General features: G+C 36.9%; 1 protein-coding gene across 1 annotated transcript in view; it reads right to left on the bottom strand.

The window, feature by feature from the left end:
- Positions 1 to 20,836, bottom strand: part of LOC121872528 (WASH complex subunit 1-like) — a 96,973-nt gene that overhangs the window by 45,938 nt on the left and 30,199 nt on the right. The window contains exons 2-3 of the mRNA XM_042375312.1: positions 14,597 to 14,764; positions 4,145 to 4,236 (exon numbers count right to left, since the gene is read on the bottom strand). Of these exons, the coding sequence (XP_042231246.1) occupies positions 4,145 to 4,236; positions 14,597 to 14,738 (234 nt within the window). The 5' untranslated portion in view covers positions 14,739 to 14,764. The remainder of the gene's footprint in view (positions 1 to 4,144; positions 4,237 to 14,596; positions 14,765 to 20,836) is intronic.

The raw sequence follows: 20,836 nt of genomic DNA, 5'->3' as shown, positions 1-20,836 counted from the left end.
GATTGTAACAATAGGCGTAAGAAATTCATCTGACCCATGACACGGATTTTCAAAGCTAAATGTACAGCAACTGATTTAAATTAAGTACAGTATATGTTACTACGCGTATTGCCCGTTTGGCATGCCTGAGTTGCCAGTTAACCTCATATATAAACGCGTGCACGAGGAAGCGCGACACCTCTATGACGCCCTCCTCATCGTCTCTCAGATATGTCTCACACCTGCCATATTAAGTCAGTTTAACTCAGTTGAACCTTGTGAATATCAGTGTTCATGTTTTAACAGTGAAATTCTCATGTGCCAAGTAAGAATTAACGTAACCTAAGTATCGTCTGTTACGATTACATGTACAAGTAGGGTGTGTCATAGGAGGGAAGATCAGCTAAAACTAATGGCCCATCACTTTTTTGGTAGATTTTAGTGTATATAAACAGAAAATAATTTCAGTTTCAATATTTTGCAACCTTTTGCTAGGTAAATTTTAGCGTGAAATTTAGCGAAAATCTAACGTACAGCTGCATTAGTGCATTACAATTAAATAGTGAACATTGCTTTCTGACTTCATTCTTTAACAACCCAACTAACATTATTTTTTTCTGTTTCAGATTCTGATGCATTTATAAGTTGATAATATTTGCGATGGCTGCTTGTGTCAGGACAAGGAACCAAAAATCCAGCCATCTTAGTCACTATCTTGGGTCTGGGAGAGAGCTCCTGAAGTCGGAGTTGCCTACATTGAGAGATGCTTTGAGATACGGTGTTTTAATCAGGCAAATCAGTGAAAAGAACCAAAGAACTTACACAAACAAAGACATTGCCAGTGATATGACCAAAGCTGTCTTGGCACAGTACACTCTGGCTAACGCTCAGTTCAGGCCTCCAGTCATAACAAGTCAGAAGAAGATTAGTGAGAGACTGCTAGCCAGTTGGGGAAAGGCAAGAGATATCTCTCTTGGGAGAGGAAAACTTGCAGTTAAGGACAGCTTTGCCAAGCAACTGGACCAGTTATTTGACATAATTACTTGCAAGTGCCCAATTGTTCTCTGTCCTGAGTTTGGATGCGATCGTGACTGTAAATCCGAGGCCCACATCTCCTGTATTTGCAAGCGTGAACTGAAGATTCCTGTGATCGAACTGGCATTTGTCAAAGCACAGAGAAGACTGGCAGTATAGGGGCTCTCATGATTTCTAGCCAAGATATTCCGGAGTCCAAGAGACAGGAGGCTGCCACAGAGAGACAGAAGAGGAGAAGAATTGCCGAGAAAAGAGACTTGAGAAGGCCCAGGGTGAGGTAAAAAGGCCGATGATTGGAGTCAAGCTGATTCAGAGTTTAATGACTTCCCCATGGCTGATCCGAGTGCTGACCAGGAGAATGGTGACTTTGTCCCTAACCCAGAAAATAATGATCCCAAACCTTCCAGGCATAAGATTCGAAATAGGAAAGATATCCTGAGCATAGCTCTGGCCAGCATGCGACACCACACTGGTCTCAGAGAAACTGCAGAGATAGCAACAGCTGCCTGGATTGACGGTGGTTTGATAACACCTAATGATGTTCACCTGGTGATAGATCATAACAAAGTAAGGAGAGCTCAGGAGAAACTTGTCAGTAACCTAGAAGAAGAGTTTGATAAGGGGATAAGAGAAAATGGAATCAATTGTTTGTTCTTTGATGGGAGAAGGGATGACACTAAAGTGTTCATGAAAGTTGGAGATTTTGACAAGTTGTTCCCTGTCATGGTGAAGGAGGAACACTACTCCTGCTGCAGTGAACCAGGAGGGAAGTATTTGTGGCATTTCACTCCAGAAAAAGATGACATCAGGAAACCAGCTGAGATAGTGGCAGATAGCATTGTGAACTGGCTCAGAGAGAGGAACGTAGACCAGACCCTGCAGGCCATTGGAGGGGACAGCACCAAATACGGAAATTACAGGGTAAGTGTATGGGGGCCAAGGCGGATAGATGAAGATTGGGAGGAAGCTGGTCTGGATTGTTTGTGACCTCCACACCAACGAGTTGCCACTCAGACATCTGATCCAGGAGCTGGATGGCAAGACTCTTTCAAACAACAGATGGTCTGGTCCTCTTGGCAAGATGCTGGACTCTGCCACTGAGTTAGAAATATATCCGAGCTTTGAAAAAATCACAGTTGGCCCTCCACTCGTTGAGCTTGCACATACTGTCATTAACGACCTGAGTACTGACCAGTACTATGGTTACATGATTTGCAGTGCCATCAAAAGTGGGGTCATGCCTGATAGACTTGCTTACCTGCAGATAGGTCCAGTCTCACATTCTAGGTGGCTCACAACGGCTCTCAGGTTCTGCAGAATTTGGGTCGCTCATCATAAACTGAAAGGGAACCAGCTTCACAACCTGAGACTTATTGTCCAATTCATCGTGAGTGTCTACTTGCCAAATTGGTTCAACACTGCTGTCAAGTCACTGTTCTCCGAAGGTCCGAGGCATGTTCTCTTCCAGCTTGAGCCCTGGAGGAGTCAGCCAAGGAAGGTTGTTCAGATTGTGGAGCAGACTGTGAGGAGATCTTTCTGGTATGCTCATCCCGAGGCAGTTCTGCAGACAATGCTCTGCAGTAAGGATGAGGAGGAGAGAAGAGTGGCAGTCAAAAAGATCTTGGATATGAGACTTATGAGAGGATCTGGGCATGACGAATCAGTTGGTGACGATTCCTTCAGGGTCAGGAAGACTCCTAAAGTCAATCTAGGTGCCAAGACCCTCACTGATCTCATAGGTCTGGATAACATCCAGGCTGGCAGTGAGCCCCCTCTTACCTGCAGCCTCACCAATGTTCAAGTCAGAGCTTTCCTGGACAACCCCATGCATGTCCCTGCCTGGCCCTCGCACACCCAGAGTATAGAGTGTTGTGTACAGCAAGTGAGCGAGGCCAGCAGTCACGCACAGCCAGGAGAGGGAGGGCACAAGTATCTGGAGCTCAGGTGGTCAGCAGGGGAGGTGATGAGGGAAACAGAAGAAGAAAGTACATGTTCTCTAGGAAAAGCAACACCGTCGTAGTAGTAAAACCCAGTTTTTATTTGATGATTTTATTTTCTAAAGGATATTAAATTTAATAAATGTGTTACATCATTCTGTTTCACTATTCTGGATCATTTTCATCCTGCCCAACAACTTGATACATTTATTTCCATTTTAAATAAGCTTATTTAGTGGTGTTGGTGTGGAATACTAATTCCTCATAAGATTTCTGCCAAAATTTACCTAGCAAAAAACAAAAACTTTTCAAATCTGAAGATATCACATGATTCTGCACATAGAACTACATCATTAGCCACCGCCAGGCCCATTTTCAAAAAAAAAAAAAATTCGCCTCCTAGAGACACCCTATTGTCTCATGGTAGACCCTGCTGCCATATGGCATCACGAAAATTATGACTAAGTCCCAGGTTGCTGATCTGACTTTTTGCCTCATTTACACACAATTGCAGGGTCTCAATTGTTTCTCTTACTATTGACAATGCAACATACTGCACATACAGTATATAATTTCTCACTATTGACCTTTTTTTCATTTTTGTATTTCTTTATTCTTTACTATTATTATTATTATTATTATTATTATTATTATTATTATTATTATTATTATTATTATTATCATTAATTTTTCAATTTTGTATTATTTATTATAAGTTTTATTTATTATGAATAATTATTATTATTATTATTATTATTATTATTATTATTATTACATTTTCGCTCCCAGGGCCTGATGTGGGTCAGCGACCTGTGCCCGGGTGGGCTAATCCTCTCAAAAAAAAAAAAAAAAAAAAAAACATGAGTTACTTGGGAAGGGTAATGAAACACAGTATTTTAGTTACTTACTTATATGACAATAAAAAGTAATGATACAGTACTACTTTGTAATAACACGAAGGAACAGACCAACTTAAAATTGTTAATAGGAGTTTCATTGTACAGTACTTGAGATCAACAGTTTGATAAAAAGAAAATAAGACTTTGCCTTTTGATAAATATCTGTTGAGTGCAAATATGCTCAAAAAATGAATTTATAAACTAATTAAAATTATATACTGTACAGTAGGCTGAGCGATTCTGTGCCACAATGAAATGAAAAATAAAGAGAAATAAGAGGGAAACAGAACTTACCTGAGTGGCTTTGCTTGCACCTGTCAATTTGTCTACCTTGGCCTGAGCATTTGCTGCCCTCTGCTTCAAATTCTGGAGACGATTTGATGTCTGAAGAGAACATACAGTACAGTACTTCCATCAGAAATATACAAAACTTACTGTATTAAATTCCACTGTTCTAATATAAAGTACTGAGCGGGTTTAAACCAAATTGATATACAGAGGGTCCCCGGGTTATGAACAGTTCCGTTCCTAAGGACATTCTTAAGTTGGATTTGTACATAAGTTGGAACACATGCCATGTGCATACCGTACTTACAGAACTATGTTTAAAATCCCACTACAGTGGTCCCTTGGTTAACGAACAGTAAGATTAACAAAATTTCTGTTAACGAATTACCTCCCATAAGGATCTTCAATTCGGTTAACGAACAAAACTTCGATTAACGAAATCCTTACGACAAACACGTTTTGTTGTGAGCATCAGCTGATGGATTAGTCTGCCAATTCAGTAATCTGTTCTATGTTTACATTCGTTTCCAGTGGAGTAAATATCAAGAAAATTGTGCTCTTTAATATTTGTGCATTTTTTATATTAAAATTATTGGTCGTTCTAAAATTTAGCCATCCAAGCTCTGTCTACATAAAGTTTTTCAAATATTATTTTGGCTCGATATATGTAACTTTATTCATTTATTGAAACTCATTTACATGCACACACTGTCCTAAGGGCAAAGCTGTATGTGCATGTAATCAAAATAAATACAAAATGATATCTAAATTTTGTCTAGTGCAAATTATCACATGTTTACATTCAAATTAATCTCTATCTTATAAAAATTCAGCAATGTAAATTATATTCTCCCGGTCACTTCTATGACATTTTATAAGCAAAAAACAAAACTCAATCTAAAGGACATAAATAAACAAATAAATACTTCACTAGACCTTGGCGCCAACTGTCAAACATGTCACTCCCCCTCCTCCTCCCCCCCTCCCAGTAAGGGTTTGGTGGTTATACAGTAGGTTTTAAGTTTTATCTTACATAATATCACAGACTAAAGTTGGAGAATATAATTTACATTGTTGGAATCCTTGCAAGACAGTGTGTAAGACAGTGAATAATTTGAATATAACGTCATATATTTTGCACAAGAGATACAAATTTTAGTACACTAGTTTAGTACATTTTAGTAATGTAAAGTTTTCCAACTGTATTTTTGGGTAGATTTACATAAATTTCTTCATTTATTTTTATTAATTTACATGCACACACCATACTAAAAGAAACGTAAAAGAAATAAATGACCTAAGTGCAAACCTATACTGTACATGTACTAAATGATTATGGTGTTAGAATTGTTATGTCTAGTGCAATTTATAGCTTGTTTATATTCAAATTAATCACTATCTTACAAGAATCCCAGCAATGTAATTTATATTCTCCCAGGTCATTTCACTGGCATTTTAAAATGAGAGAAGCTTAGTCACTTAAGGACTGTTTAATAAACACACACGAGACTTTTGGCTCCAACTGTCAAACATATTACCTCACCTGCTCGCTCGCTCCCTCCCTCCCTCCCTCCCTCTCCTCCAGCCAGGGTTTTAGGCTTACAAATTTTATCTTATATAATATCTCAGACTAAAGTTAAGAGAATATAATTTGCATTGCTGGAATCCTTACAAGACAGCGAATAATTTGAATATAAACGTCATATATTTTGCACAAGAGATAAAAATTAATCACCTGTATCACATTACAGTAGTGATTTAAAAGTAAAAGTGTATATGTACGTATATATATAGTATTGTGATTTAAGGGCGATTTAGGGGAATTTTAGGAGTGTTTCTGACTTTATACATTTTTGGCTTTACTTTTTATGTACTTTTCTGTGAGTTGGAACCAATTACCCAATATCCCATTGAAATAATGGATTCGGTTAATGAAATTTTCGGTTAACGAATGACTCTGGAACGAATTGTGTTCGTTAACCGAGGAACCGCTGTATATCATAGCCTAAGTCCTTATACAATGTACATCTGAAATCACTTAATTTAAGAGAAAAGATGAAATGAAATGATACAATACAGTAAATGAAAGTAAAAAATAAGTTATCAGGTAAATAAAATACTGTAAATTTAAAGTTTAACCCCAATTGTATCAGCGGGCGCTCGTAAGTTGGGGACCCCCCCCCCCCTTTCCCCCTCCCTGTAGCAGAGACTTCTGGAAATGAGAGACTTCCGGGTAACGGAAAAATACTCTAGGAAGTTCCAGAAATTGCACATTACATCATCTCTCAAAGCCGAAAAAAAATCCCTCATCCCCAGAATTTTCTGTGTAATGGAAAGACGTTCTCAGAAGTTCCAGATATTGCGCATTACATCATCTCTCGAACCCGGAAAAATATCTCCTATCCCCAGGAATTTTCTAGAATTTATACAGGAAAATTTTTCTCTGAATTTTCGGAAAATGCGCCAGATTTCCATCTCTCAGACCCGGAAAAAAAATTCCCCCATCCCCGGAATTTTCCGGAGGTTCCAGGTACTGGGAAAATTGTCTTGCAATTTTCCAGAAACTGTTCCCCTTGGAAAATCATTCCCAAAGAAAAATTCTGGATTTTGGAACAATTTTCTGAGAAAATTTCAATTCCGGCTATCGTAGAGTTCTGGTTAAGAGGGATTCCGGCTAATGGAGATGTTACTACTGTAATGTACAATAAAGCTGGAAGTTTCAAACCTAACGAACTCTCGACATACTCTGTACTGTAATTTACAGCATATAGGGCGCACTTTTTTGACTGAAAAATGGCTAAATAACCAGCCTATGTCCTATATGTTAAGTAGAGGTCTCCCATAAGCTATTGAATCCCCAGTTGCTGTCTCCATTAAGCTAAATTCTACCTAACCCAACTCCAGAATTAAAAATATGTTATTGCTTGCTTAAGCACATTATTAAAAATTTTAATTAATAAAAAAAAATATTATTGCAAATATAAAAGCTCAATTTATATATACTGTACTGATGATGATAACCTGAGACGATTAATGTCCGTATGGCAGACACCCGACTCCTCAGAGGTAGCTAAGCATTAACCATTTCTGAACTCTTACAAGCATTACAATCTATTAATGCCATACCTGATAACCTTCTTTTTACATTTGCATCTGTTACCATCGCGGGCAGCATTGTAGCCAGGTTAGACTCATCATAGTAACCACCAGGCTACTGGGCCTAGCTGTAAGGTGTTATGGTTGTTTTCAACTCATATATTTTGGTAGATACTGTACAGTGACCCCTCGTTTAACGAACGCCTCGGTTAACGAAATTTCGGTTAACGAACTGCCTTCCATAAGGATCTTCAATTCGGTTAACGAACAAAAATTCGGTTAACGAATTTCTTACGAACCGACCTCAACATGTTTTCGCTTGCACTGACCGGGCAACCAGCTTTAGTTTCAGTCCGCCAATACATTAATCGGTTCTAGGGCTTAAATTCCTTACTATTTTAGTAAATATCAAGAAGTTCATACTATTCAATAATTTTAAAAGTTTAATATTCAATTTTTTAGTCATTTTAACAATTATTGAACATAATTGAAGGTAAAGTGATTAGTTTAATGCGCGGCATCCAGCCTCTTAACACAGCAAACAGGCGTTAGTCTCTCTCTGTTTTCACTGGAGGTAACATCTTGCTTGAGACTCTCTTCAACTAAACGCTTTTTTTCTGTGTTTCCAAGCAAATTATTGGTCATTTTGAAATTTATTTTACATATTGACAATATATAATGCAGTGCAGTGTTTATTTAAAGAAAATAATCGTGAATTACACCAAGAGAGCTAAAATTTTATGGGTGAAATGGTGCCATGGGGTGACTTCTCTTCCACCCCAATGCCTTCTCTTCTTCCTTCTCCTCCAACCCCATTCTAAATCCCATCATCATCATCATCATCCAGGAGCCTTCTACATACACACCTCAAAGTAAGTGAACTTTTCTACCATTTTTGTTGAATTTAGGAAATTTTCGGTGAGCTGGAACCAATTACCCAAAAACCCATTGAAACAAAGGTTTCGGTTAACGAACTTTTCGGTTAACGAACGACCTTCTAGAACGGATTGAGTTCGTTAACCGAGGGGTCACTGTATATGTAACTTTCTTCACTTATTATACTCAGTTACATGCACACACCATCCTACATACATAGTGAAAAAAGTAAAAGAAATAATTGTCCTAAGGGCAAACACTTAAAGGGAATATACATTTCTTTGCACACAAGTCAGCTGGCTCAGTGGAGGAGCAGGAGGAGGGCGCAGTGTGTGGTGTGGAGCATTGCTAGGGAGTCGGCAGAGGTAACGTCCCTGCTGGTCTCCGTTACTATGGTGAAGCAGGGGGTAAGGTATATGCAATTGGTGACTTAAAATTTCATTTGACATTTATTTACAATACTAGTTTGGCAGTAGAGTATTTTTTGTTGGAACTTATTTATTGGAACAGTATTATTTTTATTTATTCCTCACATTTACTGGTACTGTATATATTATTTTAAGAAAACTATGGCTACAGGAGGAAAATACACACAAAAGTTTTTCCTAAATACTTCCTGCTAAAATGAGGGGTGTATCTTATATGCCATAAAATATGCTAACAGATTTTCTTCTTCATAGAGTAGTCCAGTAAATAGAGGCTTTACTGTACAGTGGTCCTTCGGTTAACGAACACAATTCGTTCCAGAAGGTCGTTCGTTAACCGAAACCATTGTTTCAATGGGATTTTGGGTAATTGGTTCCAGCTCACCGAAAATTACATACAAAGTAAAAAAAAAAATGCAGTAAAGTACACTTACTTTGAGGTGTGTATGTAGAAGGCCCCTGGTTGATGATGATGATGGGAATTAGAAGTGGGGGTGGAGGAGAAGGGAGAAGAGAAGGAAGTGGGGGTGGAAGAGAAGTCACCCCATGCTTCATGCAGTCATTTCACCCATAAAATTTTTAAGTTCACTAGGTGTAATTCAAGATTATTTTCTTTAAATCAACACTGCACTGCACTACATATTGTCAATATGTAAAATAAATTTCAGAATGACCAATAATTGTACTGTACAAACATAAAAATACTCTGTGTTTAAGAGACCCACAAGCAAGATGTGTCCTCCACTGAACAGAGATATAAACTGAGGCCTTGGTGGGTGAATGAAGTGACTGTTGGGTGCACCAAAAACTAGTTCCCTGTACTGCAATTACGTTAAATAAGTGTTAAAATGATTAAAAATTTTAAAACAAAACTTGGAAAATTATTGAATAGTACAACCTTCTTGATATTTACTCCAATTTTAACGAATGTAAGCCCTAGAACTGATTTCTGTATTGGCGACTAATCTTCCAGCTGGTGAGCAAGCCAAAGCATGACGAAACATTTTCGTAAGAATTTCGTTAACCGAATTTTTGTTCATTAACCGAATTGAATATTCTTATGGAAGGCAATTCATTAACTGAAGCGTTTGTTAACCGAGGGACCACTGTATTCCCTTAAGTAGGCAAATAATTATTTTTCTGCACAACTATCAACGTGTTGCCTTGAGAAATTATTCCTGAATATTTAAATTTTAATGTCAATAACCTACAGCAGGGGTGTCAAACATGCGGCCCGACACACTCTTGCATGCGGCCCGCGGCCCATTTGCTGCTCCAGCCTTACCTTGAGAAGCTAAAACTAAATAGTGAGTGTATCCCTCGGCTGAATAAAATAGTCTGCTGTTTCCTAGAACAAAATACTCAATCAACATCACCAATGAAAGAACAATCAGACTAGAGATGGTTTTAACGGTTAATTGTGGTTGCAAGCGTGCCACTGTACGAGTTGTGAGACGGCCGACTGACTACTATACACTCCTTACAGTACAAGTATTAGACATGAAAACTCTGACGCGGCAGGCTCTTGCTTGGCCAGTCATTCAAGTACTAGTCCTGCATAGTCGCTCAAGGCAGTTAGATTGTTGCAATTATCCAAAGCAGCAGTGATCATTGTTTTTACTTTTGAGCCCATAATTATGTTTTCAAAGAAAAGAACAGTTAATGAAGAGCATCGGGTGGTACAGGATAAGTGGAAAATCTTATACTTTTTTGTTGAACTGAAGGGAAATCCAATATGTTTGATTTGTAATCAACAAGTTGTTGTGGCCAAAGAATACAAAGTTCGAAGGCATTATGAAACTAACCATGCTATGAAGTACAATAAATATACAGTCAACCCTCACTTTACGAGGTTAATGTAACCCACAGGGTACCGCGGAAAGTGAGAAACGCGTAAAGTGAATAACATAACATATGGGATTAAATGAAATAGAGACCAGCTGACCCCCAAACTCCACTTTTTCCAACACAATACCTATGTTCTAGTAAAAATAACATCTTAATTTTATGATGGTACATGCACACAATTAATACTTAAGAGAAATAGAGAAATACAGTCGCCAAGTTAATGTCCATTCAAATAATGGACTCAACTCCCTCCCCCTCTTCTCACACTACACTCGCTGGCTCTTCCCTCTCAGAAATTTTTGGGGGAAAACCAGGTATAGTAATAAATAATACCTCAAACTAAAGTTAGGATTATATAATTGACATTGCTGGATTCCTTGTAAGACCAGGAATATTTTGAATATAAATGTCATATATTTTGCACAAAAGATAACATATTTACTCAGAGTAAACATTATATCTAAAATTTGTATGTCTAATGCAAAATCTATGATGTTTATATTCAAAATGATCATCAAATTGTAAGAATTCCAGCAATGTAAATTATATTCTGGCTGGGTAATTTGTATGAATTTTATGAGCTAAAACAAATATCTTCAGTTAATAAAAAAAAAAATATTCTTCATGACACTATCTGTCAATCAAAGTACCCCACCTTGCCTTCCCCCCTCTTCCAACCAGCCAGATGGTCGGTCTGTCCCAACCGTCCTGCCCACCCCCCACCAACCCTCCCCCCCACCCCCCACCAACCCTCCCTTCAAGAGAAAGGTTGGGTGAAGAGACTAGATTTTAACATTTAGTATTAAATAATACCTCAGATTAAAGTAAGGATAATATAATTGACATTGCTGGATTCCTTGTAAAACCAGGAATATTTTGAATATAAATGTCATATATTTTGCACAAAAGATAACATATTTACTCAGAGTAAACATTATATCTAAAATTTGTATGTCTAATGCAAAATATATGATGTTTATATTCAAAATGATCATCAAATTGTAAGAATTCCAGCAATGTAAATTATATTCTGGCCGGATAATTTGTATGAATTTTATGAGCTAAATAAAAAAATTATACTTCACCCGCTTAAAGGGGTACACCCACCGCGGAATGTGAGCATCCTGGGTTCTGGCAGGGCACCGCGTAAACGTGGAAACGCGGAATGTGGGACCGCGTAAAGTGAGGGTTGACTGTAGTGGAAAGTTACGTGAAGACAAAATTAAGGAGTTGGAGCAGTCATTGAAAAAGCAGCGGTCAGTATTTAAGAGTGTTCATCAAGTCAGTGATGCTGCACTTAAGACAAGTTACAGGATTGCCCATGAAATAGCTGTGTCATCGAAGCTGTTTTCTAAGGGGAACTTCATAAAGAAATGTATGTTGATGGCTTCAGAAGATATTTGCCCGGAAAAAATGTCAAGCATTTGCAAACATAAGCCTCTCAAAAAATAGAGTTGCAGAGAGAATTAATGAATTATCAGAGAATATTAACAGTCAATTCAAGACAAAGTTAAGTCCTTTACTGCATTTTCAGTTGCAATTGATGAAAGTACCGATGTAAGTGATGTAGCACAACTTGTAGTTTTTATACATAGTGTGGATGAAAATATGCAGGTAACAGAAGAATTTGTGAAACTGGTACCAATGAAAGGAACAACAGGTGAGGACATCTTTGTGGGTTTGGTGGGGGCACTGGATAAATTAGGTGTTGACTGGGCACAAACTGTGAGTCTGGCTACAGATGGAGCACCACAAATGGTGGGTAGAAAAGCTGGCGTGGCAACAAAATTCAAGGAAAAACTAATAGCTGTGAAACCCGAACCATCAAATTTATAATGTGCAATATATTGTACATTAAGAAGTGTTATGTAGTAAAACATTAAAGATGGATAATGTCAAACGCGCACGAGGTCTGAAAAACAGACAGTTCAACTGCTTATTGGAGGAAAATGAGAACACACACAGACTGCCATATCACACTGATGTTCGCTGGTTGAGTCGGGGAATCGTACTGAAGCGATTTTATGAATTGCGCAGTGAAATACAGATGTTTATGGAACAGAAAGGAAGGGATTTGCATGAACTGAAAGATAATGAATGGGTTCAAGATCTAACTTTCATGGTGGATATTACAGAACACTTAAATTATGTGAATACAAAGATGCAAGGACGCAATAAATTGGTGACAGAGTTTTATGACTGCATTCGTGCCTTTGAGATGAAACTTCAGCTTTTTGAACGGCAACTATCAGAGAGTAACCTTTCTTTCTCACTTTCTGACCTTGAAGTCCCTGCAAGGCACACCTGAGTTTCGTGCTGATATCAACACAAAAAAGTACTGCATCAAGATTTCCAAATTAATGAATGAGTTCCAAGAAAGATTTGCTGACTTTAAAAGACTTGAGAAGGATTTTTTCATTTTTTGGGACCCATTCTCTGTTGGTGTTAATGAGGTACCAGAACATCTTCAGTTAGAAATAATTGAGCTCCAGTGTGATTCTGTGTTGAGGAACAAGTTTTCGAGTGTTGATGTTGGCACATTTTATCAATATTTTGGACCAAATTATCCCAGGATTAAATGTTTTGCCTCAAAGATTATGTCAATGTTCGGAAGTACATATGTCTGTGAACAACTCTTTTCTGTGATGAACTTGAACAAGTCTCGGCTTCGGTCTCAACTTACTGATGCGCACCTTAATTCAATACTGAAGGTTGCTACAGCTCAGTCGTTAGTGCCAAACTTTGATGCACTGGTCCATACCAAGAGGTGCCAATTATCAGGAAGCAGCAGTAGCAAACAATAAAATTGACCAAGGTAAGTAAACACTTGATGTGTTTGTTTGTTTTTAAGGGTTTCGCACGAGCGCAGACCTAATCCACCTTTCTTATTTTGTCGTACTACTCACCTGAGAGGTGATGGCGAAGTGCTCATAATTATGTTACTTGGCCCGCATACTGTGTACTCATATTAAATCTGGCCCGCCTTGGCAAATGAGTTTGACACCCCTGACCTACAGACTACATATAAATTGTTTTTATTGAATAATCTGATGTTATCAAACAATATCATGTAAGGTGCAATGGGCTTCACCGAGTAGTAGGCAGCTACCAAACAGGGAGGTACTACCGCCTGGGAAGATATTGGAAGCATAATGTGTTTGTTGTCTAATGGTAGACCCTGCTGCCATATGGCCTCACAAAAATTGTGACCAAGTCCCAGGTTGCTGATCTGACTTTCTGCCTCATTTACACACAATTGCAGAGTCTCAATTGTTTCTCTTATTATTGGCAACACAACTTTTAATCTTTTTTTTCATTTCTGTATTTCTTTATGGTTCTTTAATTTTAATATTATTATTATTATTAGTGTTGTTATTATTATTATTTTATTATTTTAATTTTTATTTTTTATTTTTTATTATAAATTTTATTTACTATGAATTAACATTATTATTTTTATTATTATTATTATTACATTTTTTACCCCCAGGCCCCGATGAGGGTCAGTGACCTGTGCCCAGGTGGGCTAATCCCCGTAAAAAATAAATAAATAAATAAATACAAATAAAAAAGCTGCTTGGCAGTATACCACCATTGAGGGGATCCAAATTTAACATTGAGTGAGCCGTCCTCCTAGAACAGTGGTTCCCAAACTGGGGGGTGTGCGGTGGGTACAGGGGAGGTGTGAAGCCATCTGCCAAAATTTGCTATTTTTTGCTTAAAAAGAATATAATGAAGAAACTCTTTCAAGAGTAACTCTCTCTCCGTTTGAATCTTCCACACATCCGTGCAAAACCAAAGTATAGCGGTCACCCCAATCCATTTTCTGTCATTTCATCTCTCTCTCATTACGCATCTTGTACATATCATGGATACCATACTGACTCTCACACTAGTCGAATCTTTCACAAGGAGTTATCTGATCCTCAACAATACTAAAATATAATTATAATAAAAAATAAAATCTATGTAGATTTTACATACAAAAATATAAGGGGGGGGGGGCGTGAGGACTTCGCAAAAAGCAAAAGGGGGCATCATGTTAAAAAGTTTGGGAGCCACTGTCCTTGAGTACAGAATCCTAAAATACAGTGACCAAAGTACTGTACTGTACACTGGTAGTAAATAAGCCATTACAATAGAGACTATTGTTTACTGCAGCATTATTTTGCAAAAGGCAATAAACACTTTTTAACAAGTTCTAAAAACTTACCTTCTAAATGAGAGCTGATGGAATTGAAGACATCATCAACCACCTTCTCTAAATGCAGAAGAACATCCACACAGTTGTTTACTGTTGATACTCTGCTTTGGTCTGCAGGTACCAGAGGGATCTCATGTTGATGAAGAACCATTCTCAAGAATTAGCACATGCAAACACCTGAAATGAAATTTTGTGCTGAAATACTGTACAGGGGGGTCTCTGAGTTACGAACCTGCCAATACGAATGAGGTCCCTTAAGGTCAATTATTTTAAGAATCCGACAAAGGTACAACTGGTTTATAGTATACACATACGAGAACTAGTTTGCGTGGCATAGTGGCAGGTGGGTAGTAATGCATCACCCAGTCACGCGCCTTGTGGGAGCGTCAGTACGCCTTACCCTCACCTCAGTAACACGTGTGATCAAGTGCAAGCTGTTGTTTTTTGCTTATTAACCCTATTTTTCTGCCCTTATCATGGCTTCGAAATGCAAAACTGCATCCAAGAACAGGAAAACGATTACAATGGAAGTGAAAGTTGATGTGATTACACATTATAAAAAATGTGAAACACATTGGTAAGGTGTTGGGCTTCAGTTTGTTAATGGTCAGAACAATTTTGAAAACCAAACACAAAAATCTTGAAATGTAAAAGGATCTCCACCAATGCACTCAACTGTGATAACAAAACAAAGAAGCGAATTGTTAATTTAAATGGAAAGATTGTTAGTGATATGGGTGGCAGATCAGCCAGCACCCAAGGTTTCAATGGAAGTGTTAAACTTTATTTTTTTATTTTCTTTTCTGTATTTTGTCATTCAATTTCTTTTATTCTCTTAAATTAAGTGATTCAAGATGCATAATGGAACTTGGGCTATGATATAGTGCACGAAAATTGTGACCAAGTCCCAGATTGCTGATCTGACTTTCTGCCTCATTTACACACAACACTGTGCAACAATTTTATGTTTATGTTGATTTTGATATGTTTCTTTACTAATTTAGACATGCTGATTACGAATCTGCCATTGGTTTTACCATGCTGTCAATATTTTAAAAAAAATTAACAATATCACACTTTTTCTCAATTTTAATGCCATTTTGGGGGGATTTCTGTTAAAAAGCACAGCATTTTAATATACAAAATTCAATTTAATATATATATATATATATATATATATATATATATATATATATATATATATATATATATATATATATATATATATATATAATAAAACGTCACTGTAGGTGCACGTGATCTGGTATATGATGGTAACCACAAGGAAAAAACGTGTTTTCTTTTTCTTGTGGTTATATATATATATATATATATATATATATATATATATATATATATATATATATATATATATATATATATATATATATATATATATATATATGAATAAAAGATTTGAGTTAAGGTTATCCGTTGTTTCCATTTTCGTGTGAATATATATATACTGTCTTGAATGTAAAAGATTTAGTTACAAGGGGTACTCCGTTTCCATTTTCTCCCGTGATTTTATCAAGACATATCTTATCCACATTTCATTAGGACTTATATATATATATATATATATATATATATATATATATATATATATATATATATATATATATATAATATATATATATATATATATATATATATATATATATATATATATATATATATATATATATATATATATATATATATATATATATATATATATATATATATATATATATATATGCAAGTAAATCACTAGAAAAGATGATCTAGGTATATGCTGATAACCACAAGGAAAGAAGAAAACACGAAGTTCCTAAGCGCTTGCATTCACATCTTCAGGGTGAGTACAGACTAGAGAGAGTACACAAATCAAGGTGTATATACAGAGGAGGGTGAGACCAGGTCCACAATGGTCAGGTATTAGGTGGAATAAACTACTAATCTTTTAAATAGCACACAACGGTTATGGTCAGGTCAGATGGTCAAGGATCTGCCTTCTTTACCTGACTTCAGCAAATCTTCTGAATATTACAAAAATTGTCCAGCTTTGGTACATGCCATTACTCAAATTCATGTTGAATGCTTCGATGTTTAATAAGACTAGATCATGATGTCTTGTACTATCATCTGAATTCATATGGTAATATTGAGGATAAATATTATCCCAGTCAATGCAATGCTTGTTATCCCTCAAATGAACAAAGCAGAGCATTGGATTCCTGGCCTGTCCTAACACTGTATTTGTGTTGTTTAATTCTAGTTGCAAGATTCTCACCTGTCTGGCCTAAGTAAAACATATTACATTCCTGTAAGGAACTTTATAAATGCAACCAATTGTGTTGTTGGGGGAGTTCTTGATTAACATTTGTTTGAACAGCATGAGTTTTTAAACGCCACATTGACGCTCCACAGGTTTTAGCTGTGCAGGAATGTGAGAATTTCAGAAATGGCATATTAAGATATTCTTATGGCCGCGGTGGGCTGGGGTCAGTTCTATAAAAAAGTTTTCTGCAATGTTTAAGCATTTGTTCATGAAAGATCTAGGTATTTAAGGTTTGAGCCAATATTATATATATATTTGTATTCTCATCGATGAATTCGACTGCAAATTCAAGGCACGAAAACATTGCTGAAAAATACTGGACTGTTTGACTTATTATGGTGGGCAGAATAATAATGCAGAATGTATGAACACACATTAGTTGGTTTTCTATAAAATACTGAACTAAAAGTGTTACCTATTCTGGTGTATCAGACAGTCTAGAATGGCAATTTACAGTCTTGCCTCTAATTCCACAGTGAATTTGATCGAGGGGGCTAAGTTAAGTTAAGTTGTGGTGCAGGGAAAGCTTTAGGTCCTCATTAGCATGGCCAGAGACATAATACATCATCAACATATCTAAAAACCAGACTGTTGAGGGTGGTAAAATATTACTTATTGAAGTTTCTTTTCAAAGAATTTACATATAGGTTGCTTAATACAGGTGAGAGTGGATTACCCATTGCCATACCAAATTTTTGAGCATAATATTCTATTGAATTCGAATTTGCAATCCTTAATACATAGTTTGATGAGTCTGATGAAGTCAGTTTTTCGAGACGGCAGTGAAATGTTATCCAGGGAATCTATGAGGAACTTCTAGTAAATCATCAACTGGGACCTTGTAAAGCAGTGACGCTACATCAAAAGCTGACCAGTTAAAATCGTAATTAATGTGTGTTATTGAGTTTATCAACTAGATCCGTGATATTCTTGATATTGGAGTTAGAAATGTTGCCAACTAGGATTTAGTAAAGAAACCAACCATTTAGATAGTTTAGTAAGAGATTGACCCAACTGCTTAATGATGGTCTTGTTGTTGCTGGGCTTGTGGGTCTTGATTACACCGTACATGCATGGCAGTGGAGGACGCTGAAGATGTTTAATGAGCAGAAGCTTTGCTCTCTCAATAGGGACTTCAGTTTTTGTTGAAACTTTGGTGCTGACAGTGTTGAGAGGATTGTTTATAAGTTTAGGAATATGTTGTAGTATCACATAAGAGGCCTGGTCTATTTTAGATATAGTCATCTTGTTTAAGATCACTACTGTGTTGGCTTTATCTGCTTTAGTGACATGTAGATCCTTATTTTTCTTATGGGCTTGATTGCTTTGGTGAATCTTTCTGGACAGTTTGGAACACAAGGCTTGGACATAGATGCATACACGACACCTTTACACATGTTCACTTCTTCACTTGTCAAATTACTGAATTTCCTCCAAATTGCAAAATGCTCTGGCTATGTCAACACTGTCATTGTTTAATTTCTTTGTTAGAACCATCAAAACTTAAACCATAGCCGAGGGCACACAAGGTATCATTGTCTAGTTGTTTCAGAGGAGAGATTCACTACATTGTACAGCATACATCCTGGTCCAATCACTATTTCTAATAAGGAGTGCGCCAATTTCCAGGTCTAATCTTGGTTGAAGATCAGAACGCCCACGCTCCCCAGGCTGGTCAAAACAGTAGTCTACGAACTGCTTCCAATAGCTCGGTATGGTCAGCATTAAAAGCGCTGGGCTTTTTTTTGTCTTAGCAATACGGAAGGCTTCATCCACTTCAATTTTCGGTTTCAAAATGTTTCTTAAGGATGATTTTTGAACTCATCAAAGGGGCGGTCAGACATCTTCAGGACACGCGCAGTAGGATTGATCTAGGCATAACTTTTCACTGCATGTCTGAGAAATTTCAAACGATTAATTTCTAGGGCTCTGGATCATCGAAGAGGAGTATTCAGTAACGGTGTGGAGACAGTCCAGACAGCTTGTAGAGAGGATGAAGAAGTATGCCGCGGGAATCCATTTATGCAAGTAAATCAATACTGTAGGTGACTGTTTCATTCTGATCACAATTCTAATTACAAAATTGTCCAGCTTGTATATGCCAAGCATTTCAAATTCATGTTGAATGCTTTCGACCAAAAAACCTGAACGGCCAATGTGGCATTTAAAAACTCATGCAGCACTTTTAAACAAATGTTAATCAAGAACTCCCCAACAACACAATTGGTTGCATTTATAAAGTTCCTTGCAAGGAATGTAATATAGTTTTAATGAAGGTGACAGGTAAAGATCTTGCAAATTCAGAATTAAACAACATTAAATACAGTGTTAGGGACAGGGTTGTGAATCCAATGCCTGTTTGTTCATATTTGAGGGATAACAAGCATTGCATTGACTGGGGATAATGCCTCCTCATCATTACCATGTATCCAATTGATAGTAGAACATCATAGAATCTAGTTCATTAAACATACCAAGCATTCAACATGAATTTGAGTAACGGCATGTACAAGCTGACAATTTTGTAATTAAGAAGATTTGTGGATCAGGGTGAGAAGGCCGGCCACTTGGACCATCTGACCTGACCACCAACCGTTAGTGTGCTATTTAAAGATTAGTAGGGTCATTACCAATACCTGACCATTGTGACCTGGTCTCACCCTCCTGTATATATATACACCTTGATTTGTATTACTCTCTCTAGTCTGTACTCACCCCGAAGATGTGAATTACACGAAAGGCTTGGGAACTTCTTGTGTTTCTTCTTCTTGGTTATCAGCATATATATATATATATATAGTAACCTCACTTTACACGGTTATACATTAAAGGGTTGCGAGAAAGTGAGAAACGCTGTAGTGAATATAATATAAGTGTATTAATTAGATGAGACCGGGGCTTCTCAAAATTTTTTTTGACACACAGACAAATATGTTGTAAAAATATTATCTTAACTTATGATGGTATGTACACACAATTAATAATTAAGAGAAATATCAATATATTATGTTTTTTAAGACTTATATTAGTAGAAAAGATGGTTGGGTACAGGGATGGGAGGTTGGTTCCGGATAGAGGGATTTTGTCTTACTCATGTATCATTGTTCAATATTCACTAGCAGAGGTTTGTAGGGCCTTTTGTTAAACCTCAAAGTCCGGTTATAAGTCTATATTCTCACTATAATATCACTATTACTGACTTGGGTAGGCTGTGGTGGGGTGGGGGTAGTTGAACTGGTAATGTTTTGATAACTGGGTTAATTTTGTGCTACATCTTTAAGCCATGCGCGCGGTCAGTGGAGCGGTTACACTTGATCTGGAATGTGAGCATTTCAGTTTCGCAGGTTCTCGGCAGTATGTGGCAGGGAATGTGGGACTGATAGTTTAGGTTGACTGTATATATATGCTATACTTTACAGAAATAGAGAAATATGTTGCCAAGTTAATGTCCATTTAAATATATGACTCAACCTCACACTGCCACTTTCCTTCTTGAAAATGTTTGGGGGAAAACCACTAGATTTTATGTATAGTAATATAATAACTCAAACTAAAGTTAGATAATATAATTGGACATGATTCTTTTGTAAGACCAGGAATATTTTGAATATAAATGTCATATATTATGTACAAAAAGATAAATATATTTACTCAGAGTAAACAAAATACTTTAAAGTAGATTCAAAAATTTGCATGTTCACTGCAAAATCTATGATGTTTATATTCAAATGATCATCAAATTGTAAGAATTCCAGCAATGCAAAATTATATTCTGCCTGGTACTAGTAATGAATTTTATGAGCTAAATAAAAAATTATACTTGTCAGCGAGTGATATATGGACTCTGCAAAGTGGGAATTCCGTCTGGGAGGGATGCGTAAATGTAGAACGAAAGTGAAACTGCCAGAAGCGAGGGCTGTGTATAT

This window comes from Homarus americanus, unplaced genomic scaffold (genome assembly GCF_018991925.1).
Source record: "Homarus americanus isolate GMGI-L3 unplaced genomic scaffold, GMGI_Hamer_2.0 scaffold39155, whole genome shotgun sequence".
NCBI lineage: Eukaryota > Metazoa > Arthropoda > Malacostraca > Decapoda > Nephropidae > Homarus > Homarus americanus.
The sequence above is the reverse complement of the archived record's forward strand: the minus strand, read 5'-3'. Positions and strand labels throughout refer to the sequence as shown.